This window comes from Gadus macrocephalus, chromosome 23 (assembly GCF_031168955.1).
Source record: "Gadus macrocephalus chromosome 23, ASM3116895v1".
NCBI classification, from domain to species: Eukaryota; Metazoa; Chordata; class Actinopteri; order Gadiformes; family Gadidae; genus Gadus; species Gadus macrocephalus.
The window spans coordinates 6,890,116-6,909,406 of record NC_082404.1 but is presented as its reverse complement, the minus strand read 5'-3'; the positions used below and the strand labels follow the sequence as shown (position 1 = coordinate 6,909,406).

The window sequence follows — 19,291 nt, the reverse complement described above, 5'->3', positions numbered from 1 at the left end:
TCTGCTGGTATTTTATATAATTAATGAAATTTTACTGTTAACAGACGCTCCAAAGACCCCCTCAGTGACCATGAATCCCTCTGGTGAAATAAAGGAGGGCAGTTCAGTGACTCTGAGCTGCAGCAGTGATGCCAACCCAGCAGCTAACTACACCTGGTTCAAGGTTATAAAAGGTCCTTTCTCCACAAACTTGAACCAGGGACCAAAGCTTGTTTTTAAACAAATCCTGACGTCAGACTCTGGACAATACTACTGTCTAGTTCAGACTGAGCTAAGGCAAGCATCTAACTGGATCACTATTCACATGAAATGTGAGTGCAACCAATATTGTACATCATATTAAAGATATTAAAATGTATGACTTGGCAACATCAATTATCAGTAAATTCATGTGCAATGAATTAAAAAACTTCGCCACTTTGTAATTTATATGAATATTAATACTGTCATGAATATAATACATGTTTCTATGTGTCTCCAGATGGGCCTAAACACACTTCTGTTTGTTCAAATCCTTCTGGTGAAATAAAGGAGGGCAGTTCAGTGACTCTGAGCTGCAGCAGTGATGCCAACCCAGTAGCTGAGTACACCTGGTTCAAGAACAACCAACCTCTGCTCTGGGAACCAAGTCAACCTCATACCTTCCCCTCAGTCCGCCCTAAAGACAGAGGAACGTACCACTGTCATGCAGAGAACAAATATGGACAACTGAGCTCTTACTCGATATTCTTAAATGTTACATGTGAGTTGACAATCTGATTAATATGTAAAAAAACTTGGTAAATCTTATCTTTAAATGTATAGCTGGTATTCATGTATTACTGCTTGCCTGTAAACAACTATGACTCCCTTATCATACTGGCATTGCAGTTGTTGCTAAACACGGTTTCATAACTTAAGGATGGATACTGTTATTTTGTGTTCATAACAGATTATCCAAATACCCCCTCAGTGACCGTGAGTCCCTCTGGTGAAATAGAGGAGGGCAGTTCAGTGACTCTGAGCTGCAGCAGTGATGCCAACCCAGCAGCTGAGTACACCTGGTTCAAGGAACATGAAGACTCAGTGAAAGAATCAGGACAGAACTACACCATCACTAATATCACATCTGAGCTTGGAGGAAACTATTACTGCCAAGCACATAATGCAATCGGATATCATAATTCCACCTTTCTGTTAATTAAAGGTAATTGGTAATTTTGAAAACACACAGACACACACCTTCAACAAAGGCACACAGTTAAACATTGGCCTATTTATGTTGTAGTTTGTATTCAGTGTTTGAAATCGACATCACCATCATGGACAACAACAGTAGCTGTGCGAGGCATTGTTGTCTTACTGGCCACCATACTCCTCCTTGTCTTCCTCTGGATGAGGTGAGATATTCTCTCTTTCTTGTTTTCCATTCCTTCACTTCTGCTGTTGCTCCTTCACCTCTCTGTTCTCTTCTCTAGAAGAAAGAGGGCCTCCAGTAAAGCATGTGGACAGGGAGGAAGGCCAGATACTGTGGAGGAGGTGAGACACAGGAGGCCTTTTATTACTAACCCATCCATTAGTACTACTACTGCGTAACACAGTTTGAGAACCAATGAAATAGAGCATAATTTATAGATTTTATGATTGTATCGGGTAAATGTCAGGTGTTTTAAACATTGGCTTTAGAGATCACAAGCTAAGCTATTTTCTTTCGTACATCAAATCCTATATGTGCATTATGTGTTTTATGAAGCGTTCCACAAAAGTGTGATTTATTCACACATAAAGGGAGCAGGATTGGTCAGGTGAACTAAATTGTGACGATGTAGATATAGCATGGGTTATCTTCAAATATTTTTTGGTTAGTTCCTGATACATTAACTCCTTTGATACAAAATGATTAAAAACAGAATACAGCTACATGGATTACAAGTGATATTTTAGACATTTAAAAAGGTGCAAGATTAACGATCAGAACCTTAGAAATCGGGCAAGCTAAAACCAAGTGTGCTTTAAAAAAAATGCAGTTAATGAACATTTTTGTGAGCCCCAAAGATTAAGGAAAGTGTTGAAGCAAATTCACTTCAAGATGACCTATTTAAACAATGATAAAATAGATTAACGTCAGTTTAAACACTGATCGCATTTCATCTCATCACTTCAACACTTCACTACTGTGGCTATGCCCTTGTTCCAGAGTTGGCTTTTAGCTCTGGAAATAATGGTCCCTCTATCTTTGGGAGTTTAGACCAGGACAGCAAGTCAGCACATACAGTCTGGTTCAAGAAGACACATTACACGGAGACTTGTCTCATTCAACTTGTTTATTATGATACAAAGATGGAAAGCATCAGAGAAAATTACACTGGAATGGTCCTGTTAGATCTACTCAAAGCTTTTGATACTGGAGACAACACCATTTTGTTAATGAACGTAAAATGTTCATGGCAAAGGAACACATCAATAGAGAGGTTTAAATGGTATTTAACGGATAGATGATGATGGGCCAGGCCAGAGGGAAGGTGTCCTTTCCTGACCCTACCAATCCTACCGGGGCAGAGCTGGTGTGTCACAGTATGTGTGGTCTAGCTGGTGACCCCTCCCTACATCTGGTTCAGGATTGGACAGAATGTAGGACAGCGAGTGAACTACAGCCCCTCCATTCAGTCTGAAGAAAGCTATTCATGTGCTGTTGAAGGATACGAACGTCTCCGCTCTCCTTTAGTGTGTAAGTCCCCTCCACCGTACACCGACATGATACCAGATGTAATGGACCCTTTAGGGTACAGAACTACATGTTACCATGAACCAGAGCCCGTTCAAAACGAGCCTCTGCAGAACGGGCCGATCGCTTGGCCTCCTGTATTGCTGCTAGCAGCTTTATCGAGCGTCACTCCTTTAAAATACTTCACACTCGACACGGCACTTCCTGTGTTCTCAGTAACACGCCCGCGACAAGAGAAGTTGATCAAAGGACATTCAGACATACAGAGACACTTCTAGTTATTGTTAGACTAATATAACAACCCGGTATCACGCAATTGCGTGCTCCTGCGCACGAACGTTAAAGGTTGCATAGGTGATTTGCATTTTTGCAAAATTACTTGAAATCCTTATCATAACCCGCTTACAGCCACTGAGTTAGAAGTACTGACATGAAAATTAAACTTGTCAATCATCTGTGGAACGTGCAGGGCTCGAAAAACTCCAGCCAATCATATCCATTGCCACCGAGTTTCATTGGACAGTAAGTACGTCAATCAAACGGTCGTACTGCACTCCCCCCCTCCCCCGCGCGCGACCCCTTCGTGCAGTACTCGTGACCCAGAGCTCGTGACCCAGAGCAAGCTCCTGTTTGTTGTTATCCTGCGGTATCTACTGGAACTAGTTAATCCACATTTGGACCTAGCAGTAGAAGACAATTTCCATGGCAGACAAGACGCCACCATCCCCACCACCACCACCACCACCACCACCACCAGCAAAGAGAAGGAAAACTCTTTTTCAGAGAGTAATTGATAATAAAAACGTTGAAAGAGAAAAACTGAAATCAAGAATAATCCTAGGCGCTGCTTTTGAACGTTTTCTGCAACTGAAGGACGAGAAGGGTCTAAAAACCGATGCTTGTGTGGCGGTTGACCTAGTTTCAAAGTTTATACCGTTTATACTCGGTAATACCGGTGTTGAGACGAGTGTATTACTCGGTGTGAAAATGTCCACACCGCGGCAACCCTAGTGAAAACCAGGACTTCCAATACAATTATATGAAACAAACATACATTTTCTAAAAATAGTAATGATTTATGTGACCGTTTAATGTTTATGACATCTGGTGCAACCATAGCCGCGAGAACGTATTCTCAGCAGGGGGTGCTGGGAAAAAAAACCCGGCCTGCACTAGACTCGCAACTCGTCACATTGATAAAAAAGATATATAGCAGCGCAGCTCAATTACACCAGTGCATGCGCGCACAGTTGAAAATCGATCGTTGTGTTCACTTCCTTCACACCATGGTTCACATCCAGCTGCTCACAGAACAAGTTTAGCGCACCACCGCTACCCTCACACTTTTTCATATAACCTTTTTTCAGCACAAGGACATATGAGCATTAAATAAATGCTGCGTCTCAACATGCCTTGGACAGCAGCGAGGATGACTCGCTTTGCCACGGGCCGAAACAGTTCGGAGCGACCACAGCCAGAGCGAACACAGCGGGGCAGAGGAGTGTCAGGAAGTCTTTGGTGTACACATCAGTACGGCCTATTTGCACTACTGTTTAGTGGCAATGCAGTGTTTTATTCTATGCCTTTTTATTTTCGTATATAATTTCAATTAATACGATTTATTTATTCATGAAATCAAGATCTGGTCTTCAAATCTTTTTTCCAAATATAGGTCGCATTACAATGGGGTTTGTGTTTATATTCGGACCAATACGGTACAGCGGACGCTCACATGACGTTAAGCATTTCCTGGTGCATAATGTGACGCTTCAGAACCTAAAATCCCGTTTCTCCCCGTTGATACGACAACACATAACCGGCGTTTTCAGAAATCTCCACTTTGGCCGGAGTTTTTAGAAATGATCGTTTTCTGTGATAAGACAGGGCCTCGGACAGGGGGTGTTGCAGCACCCCCAAAACCCCTACTTCCCGCGGTACTGGGTGCAATTTACAGCTGAATGTAGTGCCATGTTGTTAAACGAAAACCTACGCTAGCCTGGCTCGCTCTCGCGCATCTCTGTTCGCGCTCGTGCATGATTGCGCGTCCAGGTACTTGGAATGGGTGGAGTCAGAGTCAGCGTTGAAGGAGAGGGGGTAGGACCATTTGAGTTGTGTATTTTCAAAATCTGCTGGCGTTTCGCAAATCGCGTACCCAACCTTTAATCTATTGAAGCGTGTTCCCGAGCACGATAGTCCGACTTTTTGCGTGTTACACAAAACGAAATGTAAACCAATGCATTCTGAATGGGAGTGTTCTAAGACAATTAACGTGCTCCACAAAACGGTACGAGAGAGAGAGAAAGAGAGAGCGGGAGGGACAGAGAGAGAGAGAGAGAGAGAGAGAGAGAGAGAGAGAGAGAGAGAGAGAGAGAGAGAGAGAGAGAGAGAGAGAGAGAGAGAGAGAGAGAGAGAGAGAGAGAGAGAGAGAGAGAGAGAGAGAGAGAGAGAGAGAGAGCGCAGAGAGAGGCTTCAGAAAGGGTGTGCGCAGATAGTACAGTGCACCCTAGTTATGTTTATGCCAAAACCTATATATATAATTAGGCTGTGGAAATTGCAATAAGTTAAGAACACAACTTCGCACGTTGAGCACACAGCCGTGTGACTCGTTTATTTTGTAAAAAAGAAAACCGGAAAACAAAGCGTGCTGAAGGTAAACAAATCCAGCATGGTCTGTGACGTCATGAGACGCACGTAATCCTTAGGGACCGCGATCCCTGAACCACCAAGAACGTAAATGACATTTCAGTAAACAACAACACAATTGAAAGAACAACACATAACGAAATACTGTAGGTGAATTATGTTACGGTCACTACAAGGCTATAATTATATTATTTAGCGTGTAATGAGACAATCTATAGCCAAATTGTCGAAGATGCCCGAGAATCTTCGGGGACATCAGCATGGGAAATCGGCGAATCAGACCCATGAAGGCGGGGGGGGGGGGGGGGGGGGGGACACGTTAGTTGAGGGGGGGGGGGGGGACACGTTTGTTGAGGGGGGGGGGGGGGGACACGTTTGTAGGGGGGGGGGGGGGGCACGCTCGACAACGAGAGTTGGTTTTTATTGAACGCTCGACAACGAGAGTTGTTTTTTATTGAACGAGACTTCAACACGGAACAGCTGCACGAAACGATGGTCACGTCACTCTCGGTGACGGTGTCGACAATAATGAACACACGAACAATGTTAATAGAACAACACACAACCACATAACATCCCGAACCCATTAACCCCACTTAATCCTAACAACAAAACAAGTTAACAAAAGCCCCATTTGTCAACTGAGAACCCCAATTCCCAGAATCCCCCGCGGCTCCGGAACACGGCGTAGTTTATATTAATCTTTATTATCTGAATGGGAAATGCAATATTTTAGGACAGATACACCATTAAACGCGTTTCTAATGACATTTCTAGCGAGAAATGTACATTTTCCTTACATAATCTTCAGTCAGTGAATGTGTATGATCTTTATTAATCTTTATTATCTGAATGGGAAATGCAATATTTTAGGACAGATACACCATTAAACGCGTTTCTAATTACTTTTCTAGCGAGAAATGTACATTTTCCTTACATAATCTTCAGTCAGTGAATGTGTATGATCTTTATTAATCTTTATTATCTGAATGGGAAATGCAATATTTTAGGACCGATTCACCGTTAAACGTGTTTCTAATAACATTTCTAGCGAGAAATATACTTTTTACTTGCATAATCTTCAGTCAGTGATTGTGTCTGATCTTTAGTTTTATAGTTATTAGGATTTGATCGGCTCGCTCGCATGTTTCAACGACGTCAGGTTGCTTTCGCTAAACTAGCAGCTCACGTGCTTCCTGCGTTTGTGTTATTAAACTGTTACTTTATGTAACTTTTAATGATATCATCTTGTTAGAAACACGTATATCTGAGAGCCAACCCAGTCGCCAAAAGCATACGTTGACAGTGTACTTTTCGTGAACACTGGATTACGTCGCATTTCAACATAAAATAGCGTGTTATACACACACACACACGCACAGACACACGCACACAAGCACACACAAGCACACACACACACGCACGCACAGACACACAGACACAGACACAGACACAGACACACACACGCACACGGTGCATTTCGCTGCTAAAACAACAAAAAAAAAAAAAAAAAGAGTGTGTGTGTGTGTGTTCAGCTGCCTCCCTGTTTGTTCGTAAGGATCAGCAGGCCAAAAGATTAATGGAAATACGATAAAAAAGCAGAAGATAAAACAAGAAGACACTTTGTACTCTTCGTTGTGGTCTGAAAAGGCCAAGTAGTTCCGGCTTCTGTTCCTTCTTCTGCGAATCATAGTGTGAAGAGGAAGGAAGGATTTCAATATTTTTGGTGTCAGTTCAGCTAACTGCATCATGAACTGGAACCGAAGACTAGATGTCAGACCGGCTTTCTGCTCTACAGTAAGAAGTTGTATTTTCTTAACTTTATTTCAATGCCTAACAAACGTAATTCATAGAGTAAAATATAATTTAGAATTTAAGTGCAAGGTTTTAAAAACTGATATTTTTCTCAGATTGTGAACTTTTTTATTGTATTTTCTACCTTCAGGCTTGTTTAAATATCTCCAGGAACAACAGAGTGAGAGAGGAGAGGACTCACTATGAATTTAAGATCAGCAGCAAGAGGATTTCTAGCTTTTTCCTTCTGTCAGTACCAGGTTGGTTAATTTACATTATGAACATTTAAATGAACTGTTTCAATAACATCACAACCAAGCAACTGGAACGAGGAGAGGGTGAAACCACAGCATGTGGAAGATAGAAGAATAGCAAATATAACATTAAAGTTAACTTGATTCCCCCCTGGCTCCAATGGTGTCACATGATGTTCTGGAACGTTCCTCTCACAGCTCAGTGGTCAGCATGTATCTGTAGTTTCCATCTCCACCCACCAGCCTCCATCTCTTTATTTATCTTCCGATCTGTTCATCAGGTGAACCTCTGTGTCTTGTTCATTCTCAATGAGATGTCTTTGTTTTTTCACAGCGCTTCAGGGTAATGATGAATGGACGGTTACTTACTCATCTAGTAATGTCTGTGCTTTAAGAGGAGCAACGGTTGACTTCAGCTGCATTTATGAATACCCTGACAACGTACAGTACCGCCCTAACACAGTCAAACCACTGTGGTTCACTAAAGCATCAAACTATCAGCCTGTTCTAGAACACGATACAGACTATACAGGTCATGTTGAATCCAGCTGTGGAGAGGTCAACTGTACCGGGGCCAGATGTCATGGAACATGTACACTGAGAATCAGAGACCTGAGACAGAGTGACTCTGATGTCTACAAGTTTAGGTTCACAACAAACCAACCAGGAGGGGAATATACTGGTGACCCTGGAGTGACGTTATCTGTAACAGGTAAACTATAATGTTTGTGTGTGTGTGTGTGTGTGTGTGTGTGTGTGTGTGTGTGTGTGTGTGTGTGTGTGTGTGTGTGTGTGTGTGTGTGTGTGTGTGTGTGTGTGTGTGTGTGTGTGTGTGTGTGTGTGTGTTGTGTTATTATACTCAATAATATTTATTATTGAGTATACTTGTGTTTAAATTGTTCTCAGACCCAGACCTCCAGGTGAAGGTGTCCTTTCCTGACCCTACCATTCCTACCGGGGCAAAGCTGGAGTGTCACAGTATGTGTGGCCTAGCTGGTGACCCTCCCTACATCTGGTTCAGGAATGGACAGAATGTAGGACAGGGAGTGAACTACAGGGCCTACATTCAGTCTGAAGGGAGCTATTCATGTGCTGTTGAAGGATACGAAGGTTTCCGCTCTCCTTTAGTGTGTAAGTCCCCTCCACCGTACACTGACATGATACCAGATGAAATGGACCCTTTAGGGTACAGAACTACATGTTACCATGAACTAGTGCAGAGTCTGTTCAAAACGAGCCTCTGCTGAACGTGCCGATCGCTTGGCCTCCTGTATTGCTGCTAGCAGCTTTATCCAACGTCACTCCTTTAAAATACTTCACCCTCGACACGGCACTTTCTGTGTTCTCCGTAACACGAAAAGAGAAGTTGATAAAGGACATGCAGACATACAGAGACACTTCTAGTTATTGTTCGACTAATGTAACGGTTGTGTATCCAGCATCCAAGTACAGTGACCAAGTGAACTGCAGAGCCCTGAAGCCCCGCCCCACTGCTGCACAGTTTAGCTCAAAGTGTGTTAATGTTGAACGTGTTGTGTGTCCAAATAAGTCAACACTGCACATCCTCATACATAGCATACATAACATACATAGCATAAATACATTCCTCACTCTATGGACTCAAACTGCCTGTATTAATGATTAATTAATATGATTAATGAAATGTAATTGTTAACAGACGCTCCAAGGACCCCCTCAGTGACCGTGAGACCCTCTGGTGAGATAGAGGAGGGGAGTTCAGTGACTCTGAGCTGCAGCAGTGATGCCAACCCAGCAGCTGAGTACACCTGGTTCAGGGTTAATGCAGATCATTACTCCAGAGAGATTAAGGAGGGACCACATCTCATCTTTAGAAGCATCCTGTCTGCAGACTCTGGACAATACTACTGTCTAGTTCAGACTGAGCTAAGGACAAAATCTGAGTTGATCTATATAACCGTGAAATGTGAGTAAAACATATATTTAACATCATATTACAGATGTTATAAAATAAATATTTGAATCTGGTCCACATTAGTATTCATTAAGTTAATTTTATAATAAATCCATGAACATTTTTATTATCATTAATACTGTCATGATAATAAATGTACATTCTGTTGTACATGTTTCTATGTGTCTCCAGATGGGCAGTAAATATGTAGTAGTGTTTTATTAGTATAAAAAATATTCTGTAACATACTGGCACCTTACTTAATACTAAACACGGCTTCAAAACTTCAGGAAGAATATTGATGATTTTGTGTTCATGGCAGACGCTCCAAAGACCCCCTCAGTGACCGTGAGACCCTCTGCTGAAATAGAGGAGGGCAGTTCAGTGACTCTGAGCTGCAGCAGTGGTTCAAGGTTAATAGAGGTCGTTCCCCCAGAAAGATGAACCAGGGACCACAGCTCGTCTTTAGCGACATCGTGTCTTCAGACTCTGGACAGTATCGCTGTGAGGCTCAGAATACGATAGGGAAAAGATATGTTGACAACACTATTGATGTTAAATGTGAGTAAAGAAAATACGCAAAAAAATGAGCTTACATTTTTCAACATTTATGATTAACCCAATCTTCTCCACTTTGTGATTTTCATTGTCATTTACACTGTCATGAATATAAATGTACATGCTGTTTTTACATGTTTCTTTGTGTCTCAAGTCGTGAGATTTTGTGTTCATACATAACAGACGCTCCAAAGACCCCCTCAGTGACCGTGAGGCCCTCAGGTGAAATAAAGGAGGGCAGTTCAGTGACTCTGAGCTGCAGCAGTGATGCCAACCCAGCAGCTACCTACACTTGGTTCAGGGATATTACTTATCGTTACTCTAGAAACATATCCTCCAGGTCCATGAACCAGGGACCACAGCTCATCATTAGCTACATCTGGTCTTCAAACTCTGGACAATATCGCTGTGACGCTACGAATAAGCTGGGGAAAAAATCAGTCACCAAGTCTATTGATGTTAAATGTGAGTAAACAAAACACACAATAAAATGAGCTTAAATACAGTATGTCAACATTTATGGTTAACCCAAACTTCTCCACTAATATAATAATTTCCATTATCATTACATTAACACTGTCATGAATATAAATGTGCATGCTGTTTTTACATGTTTCTCTGTGTCTCAAGTCGTGAGATTTTGTGTTCATGACAGACGCTCCAAAGACCCCCTCAGTGACCGTGAGTCCCTCTGGTGAAATAAAGGAGGGCAGTTCAGTGACTCTGAGCTGCAGCAGTGAGGCCAACCCAGCAGCTGAGTACACCTGGTTCAAGGTTGATACAGATCGTTCCTCCAGAAAGATGAACCAGGGACCACAACTCGTCTTTAGCTACATCGTGTCTTCAGACTCTGGACAGTATCGCTGTGAGGCTCAGAATATATAGGGAAAAGATATGTCGACAACACTATTGATGTTAAATGTGAGTAAAACACAATAGAGAATTGTCTTAACTGTGTTAGCATTAATTATGAACCCAAACTTTGCCACAATGTGATTTTTAATATCATTAATACTGTCATGAATATAAATGCTGTTGTTACATGTTTCTATGTGTCTCCAGATGGGCCTAAACACACGCCTGTAATGACACACTTATCATCCTGGCTGACAGTTGTTGCTAAACAGGGTTCATAACTTTAGGATGGACATTGTTATTTTGTGTTCATGACAGACGCTCCAAAGACCCCCTCAGTGACCGTGAGTCCCTCTGGTGAAATAGAGGAGGGCAGTTCAGTGACTCTGAGCTGCAGCAGTGATGCCAACCCAGCAGCTGAGTACACCTGGTTCAAGGAACATGAAGCCTCAGTGAAAGCATCAGGACAGAAATACACCATCACTAATATCACATCTGAGCTTGGAGGAAACTATTACTGCCAAGCACATAATGCAATCGGACATCATAACAACACATTTTTGATAATTAAAGGTAATTGCTCATTTAAAAGAAACACACCTTTTACATAGTCAGTCACACAGTTAAAATTGGCCTATTTATGTTGCATTTTGCCATCAGTGTTTGTAATCAACTTTCTATGTTCCAGTGACATCATCATCATCATCATCACATCCAGCAATGGTAGCTGTAACAACCATTGTTGTCCTCCTGGCCACCATACTCCTCCTTGTCTTTCTCTGGATGAGGTGAGATTTTGTCTCTCTCTTTCTCGTTTCACATTCCTTTATTTATCCTGTTGCTTCTTCACCTCTCTGTTCTCTTCTCCAGAAGAAAGAGGGCCTACAGTAAAGCAGGTGGACAGGGAGAAAGGCCAGATACTGTGGAGGAGGTAAGCCATTTATTACTAACCCAGCCTTTATTAAGACACACGGTGGAAATTCCCTGAGGCCACAACACAAGATCACACAAGAGACTTCTAGTTGTTTCCTGAGTGACTGGCCATCTCTGTTGCTCCAGCCCTGTCACTACGAGAGACTGTCCATTTCTGTATCAGTATTTTCATACAGAACAATCTGAAGTTGAACCCTCGGCCTGATTTGGACATTTCTGAACTGGAGATAATGTTGATTATAATTACATTTTTCAGCTTAAAACAAAGGCCATTTTAGTGGGGATATGCTACAGACCTCCCAAACAGAATGAATGTTAGAACTGTTAAGAAACTGATTGCTTCTGTCATAATGATTTTACAAGAGAGTGTACCTCACTGGGCGTTTCTAATGTTTCATCCGGACGAGGGTCTATCTTACCTGGAGATCTTTATACAAATGTGAAAACTCCAACAATCTCTTTGGTAGTCGCCGCCATTGTGAAGATCAATCAGTTGTCTGGGTTTATCAACTGAAAGCTATGCCAAAGCTGAAGATAAAGATGTTGGGCTGTGAGACAAGGGAAGGGATATTTGGGGTTTGAGATAGAGGTCTAGCAGGGAAGAGGAGGAGAAGAGGATGAAGGTGAATACAAATTAATTTTCATCAAGTGAGGTGGAGGGATAGAGACGTGTCTGGCAGGGGAAATGTGTCATCAACTAGCAGTGGGGCCAGAAATAGGGCTCTGGCAGGGAGGGGAATACAGCCTGAGGTGAAACCGCACGACTTGTCATGTTTGCTAAAAGCGGGTGATCTAGGGTGGGATCTAGGGTGAGATCACAAAGGGTGAGAGGAAAAACTGGGATCTGGGGAGACTTCTGCCAGCGAACAGAATGAGAAGATGAATTTAAGTACAGATGTCTATATTTGCTTTAAAGAGGACCTATTATACTACCTTTCTGGTCTTAATTTCTTATTAATGACTCCTATAGCGCAACCTGACACGAATCACAGCACTTTAGTATGGTTAATCATGACTATCAATCATTATAACAATGTCTATACGTCATAAAAGTCTAAAAAGCATAATAGGTCCCCTTTAAGGAAGCAAATTAAGTTCAGAGACAAACATTTTTTTTGCAGCTGAACAGATAGAGGAAAGCTTGCAGTAAGTTAGTGAGGCCAACCGCAGCCTGCATGGTGAGACCACTATTCACCACCAAGGGTCTCTAGATGAGTGTCTTCAGGAAATGTAAAGTGTTTTCTAAATGATCTCTTCTTTCTTCACTCCCCGATAGCCACTTCCTGTTTCTGTGCGTGAAAACGTCTCAGCTCTGACCAATCACTTGGCTCCTGCAGCACAGAGAGAACCGATAGAAGAGCAGGATGAACCTCACTATGCCAGCGTCCACACCTCTCGCTCAGTTAACCAGGAAGTTCCTCGCTGTTGGGTTGGCTCTAATGTCCAATCAGACCAAGCAGATGCTGTCTTTTATTCTGTGGTCAACATTAAGAGAGCAAACGCTGTCCCTGGGTAAGCTTCTCTTGGTATTTCTAAAGAGGAAATATAATCTACATTTTGGGACTTTATCAACCCAATGGATCTGCTTTACAAAGTGACTACATTTCTTTCTTCTTTCAGAGAGAGTGACAAGACAGAGGCGGCAGAAACCTCAGAGTTGTACAGCACTGTCAAAAAACACCCCAGATATTGAAAGAGTTGTGGCAGCAGGATTTAAATAGTGGTACTAGGTAGAGTGTCTCATCCATTTAGTTTAACAGGACAATACGCTTGCTGCATTTATTTTCTTCTTCATTTTTTAAATAGGGACAATGCACATCAATTGACATTTTTAGTTTACGCTCAAAATGTAAATGTAAAATGTGCCAGAGTAAGCTAAAAAGCTATGGTGCTTAATAACCTGGACTGATACATGATCTGATGTCTCTTGATTTTATTTGACTTATTTACTAGATTGTGTATGTTCCACTTGTGATGGCCCCAGCGAGGCAACATCTTATCCAAGGCCTCTTGCTCTGTTGGTTATAGCTCTGCTTCATTGCTACCACCTGCTGGTTACCAGATGTACTGCACCTGTGAGGTGTTGTCTTAACGATACCAGCTGCTGGTGACCAGAATGTACTGCATCTGTGAGGGGATGTCTTAAACGGTACGACCTGCTGTTTACCGGGATGTACTGCACCTGTGAGGAGAGATCTCTAGGGACAATACCTGGCTGGGTTGGTTAGCTAATCATCCTTGCCGTCTCCTGGCTGCACTAAAAAAATATTATATTTACAGAGGATTGCCCCTGCTCATTATCTTTTTTCACATTTTAATGAAGCAAAAATGTACACCAACTCCTTGTGGGACCCAAACAGAACCTTGCAGAACTGAATCTGAATAAATTGCTTATGCTTAGAGCATGTGTCTAAAGTTATTGCTCTTTTAATGTTTAAAATCAAAGTTATTGATTTTCTTGTTTTCTATTAAATTGTGACTTGGCTAATGCAAAGGTTGTGGAAGTAGGACAGCCGAACATAATCCAACATAAATATAAACACAAAGTAGGCCGACCCACATTGTATATTCATGATGAAACCACTCCCCAGTTCCACAATTAGCCCATCCATGCTTGTGTAACGTGAGTGTTTGGTATGTGGTGATCACTCTTTATGAGAATAAACAGCAGGATGGAGACAGATTACTTTCTCAAGCGGTACTTTACTTTTCTTCACAACTCACAACGACTCCTCCTTGTTCGGACCCCTCACGAGACTGAACTAACTAATCAGAAGCTAGAACTTAGACTGAGGTAAACGTGAGGCAGATTTAACAGAATATCCTGACTGTATTAAATATGTAAATATGTAAACAATAATTGTGTAACATAAATATGCAAATGATTAACTGACTAAACATTGTAAATACATTTCTAGTAAATTAACTCAAACATAAATTATATTAACTTCTTCTACAACTTTCAAATATGAATTAACTTGTAAACCTTACACTTCCTCCCCCAACCACAAAAGAAACGTCCCCGTTTCAAATCAAATAAATAAGCAAACAAGGAACTGTAAACAACAACAATAAAGCAACTGTGTCACTTCAGAACATAGTCTCTAAGGAATCTGGGAGGTCTAACTAGACGTTTCCCAGGGCGTAGTGAATAACCAGAACCTCGAGGAGTGGAAGAGGGGACAGTGTCAGACTGACATACTGGGCCAGAGGGGCGGGAACAAGACTGAGTCAGGGGAGAGCGGGATTGAAGCTGTGGTCGGGGGTTGTGGATGGCCAGTAGGAGGGGCTAATGAGGGAGAACTGCTGTGGCCAGATAAGTTTTAGCTCTACGTGGCTGCCTGCTTCGAAGATTTATAGGGCAAAGCACCTGACAATGCCGTCAAACAAGGGAGTTGAGGTTGCAAAGAGTCACATGTAAGCGTCTTATGTCCACGATCTGGCACAGAAGCCTGGTAGGGTCTGAGACGGTTGTAGTGGACAATCTGGGACTTATCAGACTGATCCAGGAGGTAGTGAATCCTGTATGTCACTCCAGGAGAATCCACAACAGATCCAAGGCACTCTAATATTTCAAAGGGGCCTTTCCAGTGAGGAGCGAGTTTTTGTTTTGCTGTGGTGGGGTCATTTAACCAGACAAGGTATCCAGGAACATAGGGAGTGTGTTTAACACTCTTGTCAAACTGTCGTTTCTGCTGATTGTTGGCAAAATCTCTGTTCCATGCAGCAGAACTGAAAGCGGAATGAATTGCGTCAATTGTGCAACATAGTCAGCAGGAGAACCTGTAGTAAACGAAGATCGTGTGTTGTTAGGTAACAGCAGGCATCCTGGCTTCATGACCATGTGTGAGGAAGAATGGTGTGAAACCTGTTGTAGAATGAGGGTCTGTATTGTAAGCCAAAGCAACGTGGTTGAGGGAGTCATCAAATTCATCAGGTTGTTGAAGAAGTGTCTTGGCTAACTGATCAATAAGTGTCCTGTTGAACCTCTCAATCATGCCGTCAAACTGAGGATGATATGGGCTGGTTCGTGTTTCCTGCACGCCCAGCAGTTCACACAGATGTTCCACCAGGTCAGACTCAAACTGACGTCCCCGATCAGTGTGACGCATTTCCGGGATGCCATGTTCACAGATGAAGTTTTCAAACAGACATTTTGCAACTGTTATGGTGCGCTGGTCTGGCATGGCATAGACTTGTGATGGGGAGCTCAAGTATGTCAGCTGTGACCATTTGGGATGGCTCAGTAGCAACAATTGTTTTCATTGGAGCTCTCTGATGAGGTGTGGGACTCCGTCTTGCGTCACATGGAATACATTGCTTGCACCACATCCTGATGTCACGTGACATAAAGGGCCAGTAGCACAGTTGCTGAGCACGTTTCAGGACTTTATCAGCAGATAGATGACCAGTTACTGGATTTCCATGCAGCATCTGCAGAACAGTTTATTTTAAAACATGAGGGACAATCATTTGATGGAGCACTGATTTTGTGGATGGGTTGAAAACTGTACAGCAGAGTACACCATTATGAAAGGTAAGACTGTGGAACTCGTGCCAAAGTGCCTTCACATCAAGTGTGTGTTTTTTCATGCGCCAGTATGATGGTTTCTGTCCTTTAACTTTCCAGCTAATGACCTCTGATAGTATGGAGTCTTGCTGTTGTTCCTTTTTTAAATCATCTTGTGGTAATATGAACAAAGTCCAAGAAATGCTCTTACTTCTGTAGCTGACTGTGGAATAGGCCAGTCTTGAACACTTTTCACATTTCGCGGGTCTGGCTGAATGCCGTCTTTGCATACAACATGGCCCAGAAACCGTACCTGATCTCTGGCAAAACAGCATTTTGAGGGATCATCTTCTTCTTGACTGGAATCTGGAGAGAATTTCCTCCAGGTGCTGGAAGTGTTCACTGAAAGAGTGGCTGTAGATGAGGACATCATCGAAATACACTAGGAAGGTTATCCATGGGAATCCACGAAGTACCATCTCCATCAAGTGCTGGCATGTGTCTGGAGCGTTGGTGAGACCCATTGCCATAACTTTAAAGTGATAAAGGCCACTACCTGTTGTGAGTGATGTATTTTCGCGGTCTTTCTCATCCAGCTCAACTTGCCAATAGCCATGTTGCAGGTCCATTGTGGAGAAAAGGCAGAAGCCCGACAAAGCAGCCAGTGCGTCATCGACTCTTGGAAGAGGGTGGGAATCTTTGATTGTCGCTGCATTGAGTTTTCTGTAGTCCATGCAGAAACGCCATGTGCCATTTTTCTTGCGCACCAAAACAACTGGTGCAGCCCAGGGACTGTAGCTTTCTTCAATGACATCTGCTTTCAACAGGTTTTCAACTTGAGTCTGTATTTCAGCTCTATGCTCTGGTGTCACTCTGTAGGCACTCTGTTTAATTGGTGTGGCATCACCGGTGCGGATTTGATGCTTGATGATGCTCGTGCAACCTCTGTCCTCTGAGTGTTTACTGAATACTGAGTATTTCTGAAGCAGTGACTTTAGAGATTGAACTTGGGAAGGTGACAGGTCGCTGTCATTTATCTGGACAGATGGAGCTAAATCATGCACGGGGGAGGTTGCACAACATGTCCCTTCACCTGATATGATGTCAGTAGATGATGAAGCAGAATGAAATTCACCCACATGTTGACCTGACTGCAGCTCAATGTCATCTCTGGAGGCATTGAAGACTCGAACAGTTGTGCCATTTTGAACCTCACTGAGAGAATGTGCCACGATGATGTCACACGATGGGTTGGGCATGAGAACACAATAGTAGTCAGTTAGCATGGGAGAAGCAGGTATAGCTGCTGACACACAGGCTTGGATGAGGGTTTCACTCATAGCTGGAATCTTAGTTGGTGCTAACACAGACACATTACAGCAGGCGGCCACTTCATGTCCTTTGGGCAAGAGAGGAATTTGAATGTCCCAAAGTCGCAGCATTTTTTTTTGATGTCAAGGAGGGCATGCTGTTTCCGCAGAAAATCGAAAACCAGGAATGACTGGCTGGCAAGCACCTCTGATAATTTCAAAGTCTTGTTGCTATACCTGATATCCAAGTCTGATCCCAATCATTAACCTGCCTAAAATGTCCAGGCACTGTCAATTGACTGAGCGGCCTGGCAGAGAGGAGGGTATTACGGGGCGTCTTCTCAATGCCGGGTGAGATTACGAAAATCTTCGCTCACAATGGAGACAGTAGAACCAGAGTCCATTAAAGTGCACACTTCAATGCCCTCAACAATAGCCAAGATTATAGAAGAGACCGAATCATCCGGTTGTGAGTCATTCTTGTCAGGAATTAACTGGGGGGAATCATTCTGGGGCTGTGAGACAGTAGCTGATGTTTGCCCCTCAACAGCAGCTAATGGAAGTTTCCCTGACGGTTGGAGCCAGAGTGTGGATGTCTTTCAGGAGACTGGAAGCGAACACTGCCTCTAGTGTGTGGACTTGCATCTCTGTTCCTCTGTGGAGCAGGACTAGGGCTGCGTCTGTATCTGTTTGTGTCATCATTGTCATGGCGACCATACTTGGAGTACTGATAGGACTGGAGTGATGGAGAGCGATGCCGGTCACGTCTGTCATTGCCTTTCCACTGACGGTCTCTCTGAGTAACAGGAGAAGGAGGACAACGTTCATAGCAGGACTCTGGATCACGACCATGATGCTCCTCAGGTAAGTAATAGTCTCTGTGGTGTTGGCTGTTATGGTAGGGTTGTGGAGAGACACTGCATGCACTGTATTGAGCATCGTTGGGGGAAAACCTTTCAGGTTTGGAGTCTACACGCAGAGCCAGGTAACTGTGTTTCTCTCGTAACAGGTGTACTTCACTTTTTAAGCTGTTGACAGTAAGAGTCAGCTGCTCAACTGCATGCAGTAGCTTGTCATCAGTAGGTTTAGGACGAACCATTGCTACCTGCTCTGAAGATTGAGTGTGTGGAGACCCAACAGTTGTCAGTTGGAGCGCTGCACGTGCTCTCTCACAGCGGCTGGTTCGATACGCAGGGCTCCCTCAAGATCCTCAGCACCCATCTCATGGACTTTTGACTGAAGATTTGGTTTCAAGCCAGCAACAAAGCGGCAACATTTTTCACCCTCTAGGGCACTGTGGTCATAGTTGGGAAAGTTTTCTAGTGCAAGACGATGTCTGCACTGTACACATCAAAACTTTCCCCTGGTTTACGTGGTTGAGCATTCAAATGGGTCTGGAAGCATGGCAGGGAGTACCGGTCGGAAAACGTCCCTGAGTTTCTCCTTTACTGAATCATAGTCCCCCTGGGTCAAAGGAGGAAGGCTGTCCCAATACAGAAATGCAGCATCTGCTAAGCGGGTAGGAGGACGGAGGCCATCACTGTAGGCAGATCCATATCAGTTCAACTCATAGCCTGCACTGCCACCCCGCTTGGAGGAAGTCTTGCCCAGGGCGTAACTAGACGTAGAACCGCCACTGACTGCCACTTCAAAGCGTCGAGACCAACGTAAATGATTCAGTCCCATCTCCTTTAAAAAATGGTGGAAGGTCAATTTTCAGGACACTGGAGACAGCAGGTGTGGCTAGATTGACAGCACCAGTCCATGAAGCATCTTTCCGTTGTGAGGGAGGAGACT

General features: G+C 43.2%; 1 protein-coding gene across 4 annotated transcripts in view; it reads left to right on the top strand.

Annotated features, from left to right (window-relative positions):
* The window catches only part of LOC132452623 (sialic acid-binding Ig-like lectin 14), a 37,108-nt gene extending 23,032 nt beyond the window's left edge, over nucleotides 1-14,076 (top strand). For all 4 annotated transcript variants that reach the window (XM_060045319.1, XM_060045321.1, XM_060045322.1 and 1 more), the window contains 7 exons: nucleotides 45-311; nucleotides 482-742; nucleotides 932-1,186; nucleotides 1,268-1,379; nucleotides 1,458-1,518; nucleotides 12,951-13,186; nucleotides 13,295-14,076. In XM_060045319.1, coding sequence (XP_059901302.1) covers nucleotides 45-311; nucleotides 482-742; nucleotides 932-1,186; nucleotides 1,268-1,379; nucleotides 1,458-1,518; nucleotides 12,951-13,186; nucleotides 13,295-13,367 — 1,265 coding nt within the window. In that variant the 3' untranslated portion in view covers nucleotides 13,368-14,076. The remainder of the gene's footprint in view (nucleotides 1-44; nucleotides 312-481; nucleotides 743-931; nucleotides 1,187-1,267; nucleotides 1,380-1,457; nucleotides 1,519-12,950; nucleotides 13,187-13,294) is intronic.
* Nucleotides 14,077-19,291: the final 5,215 nt, after the last annotated feature.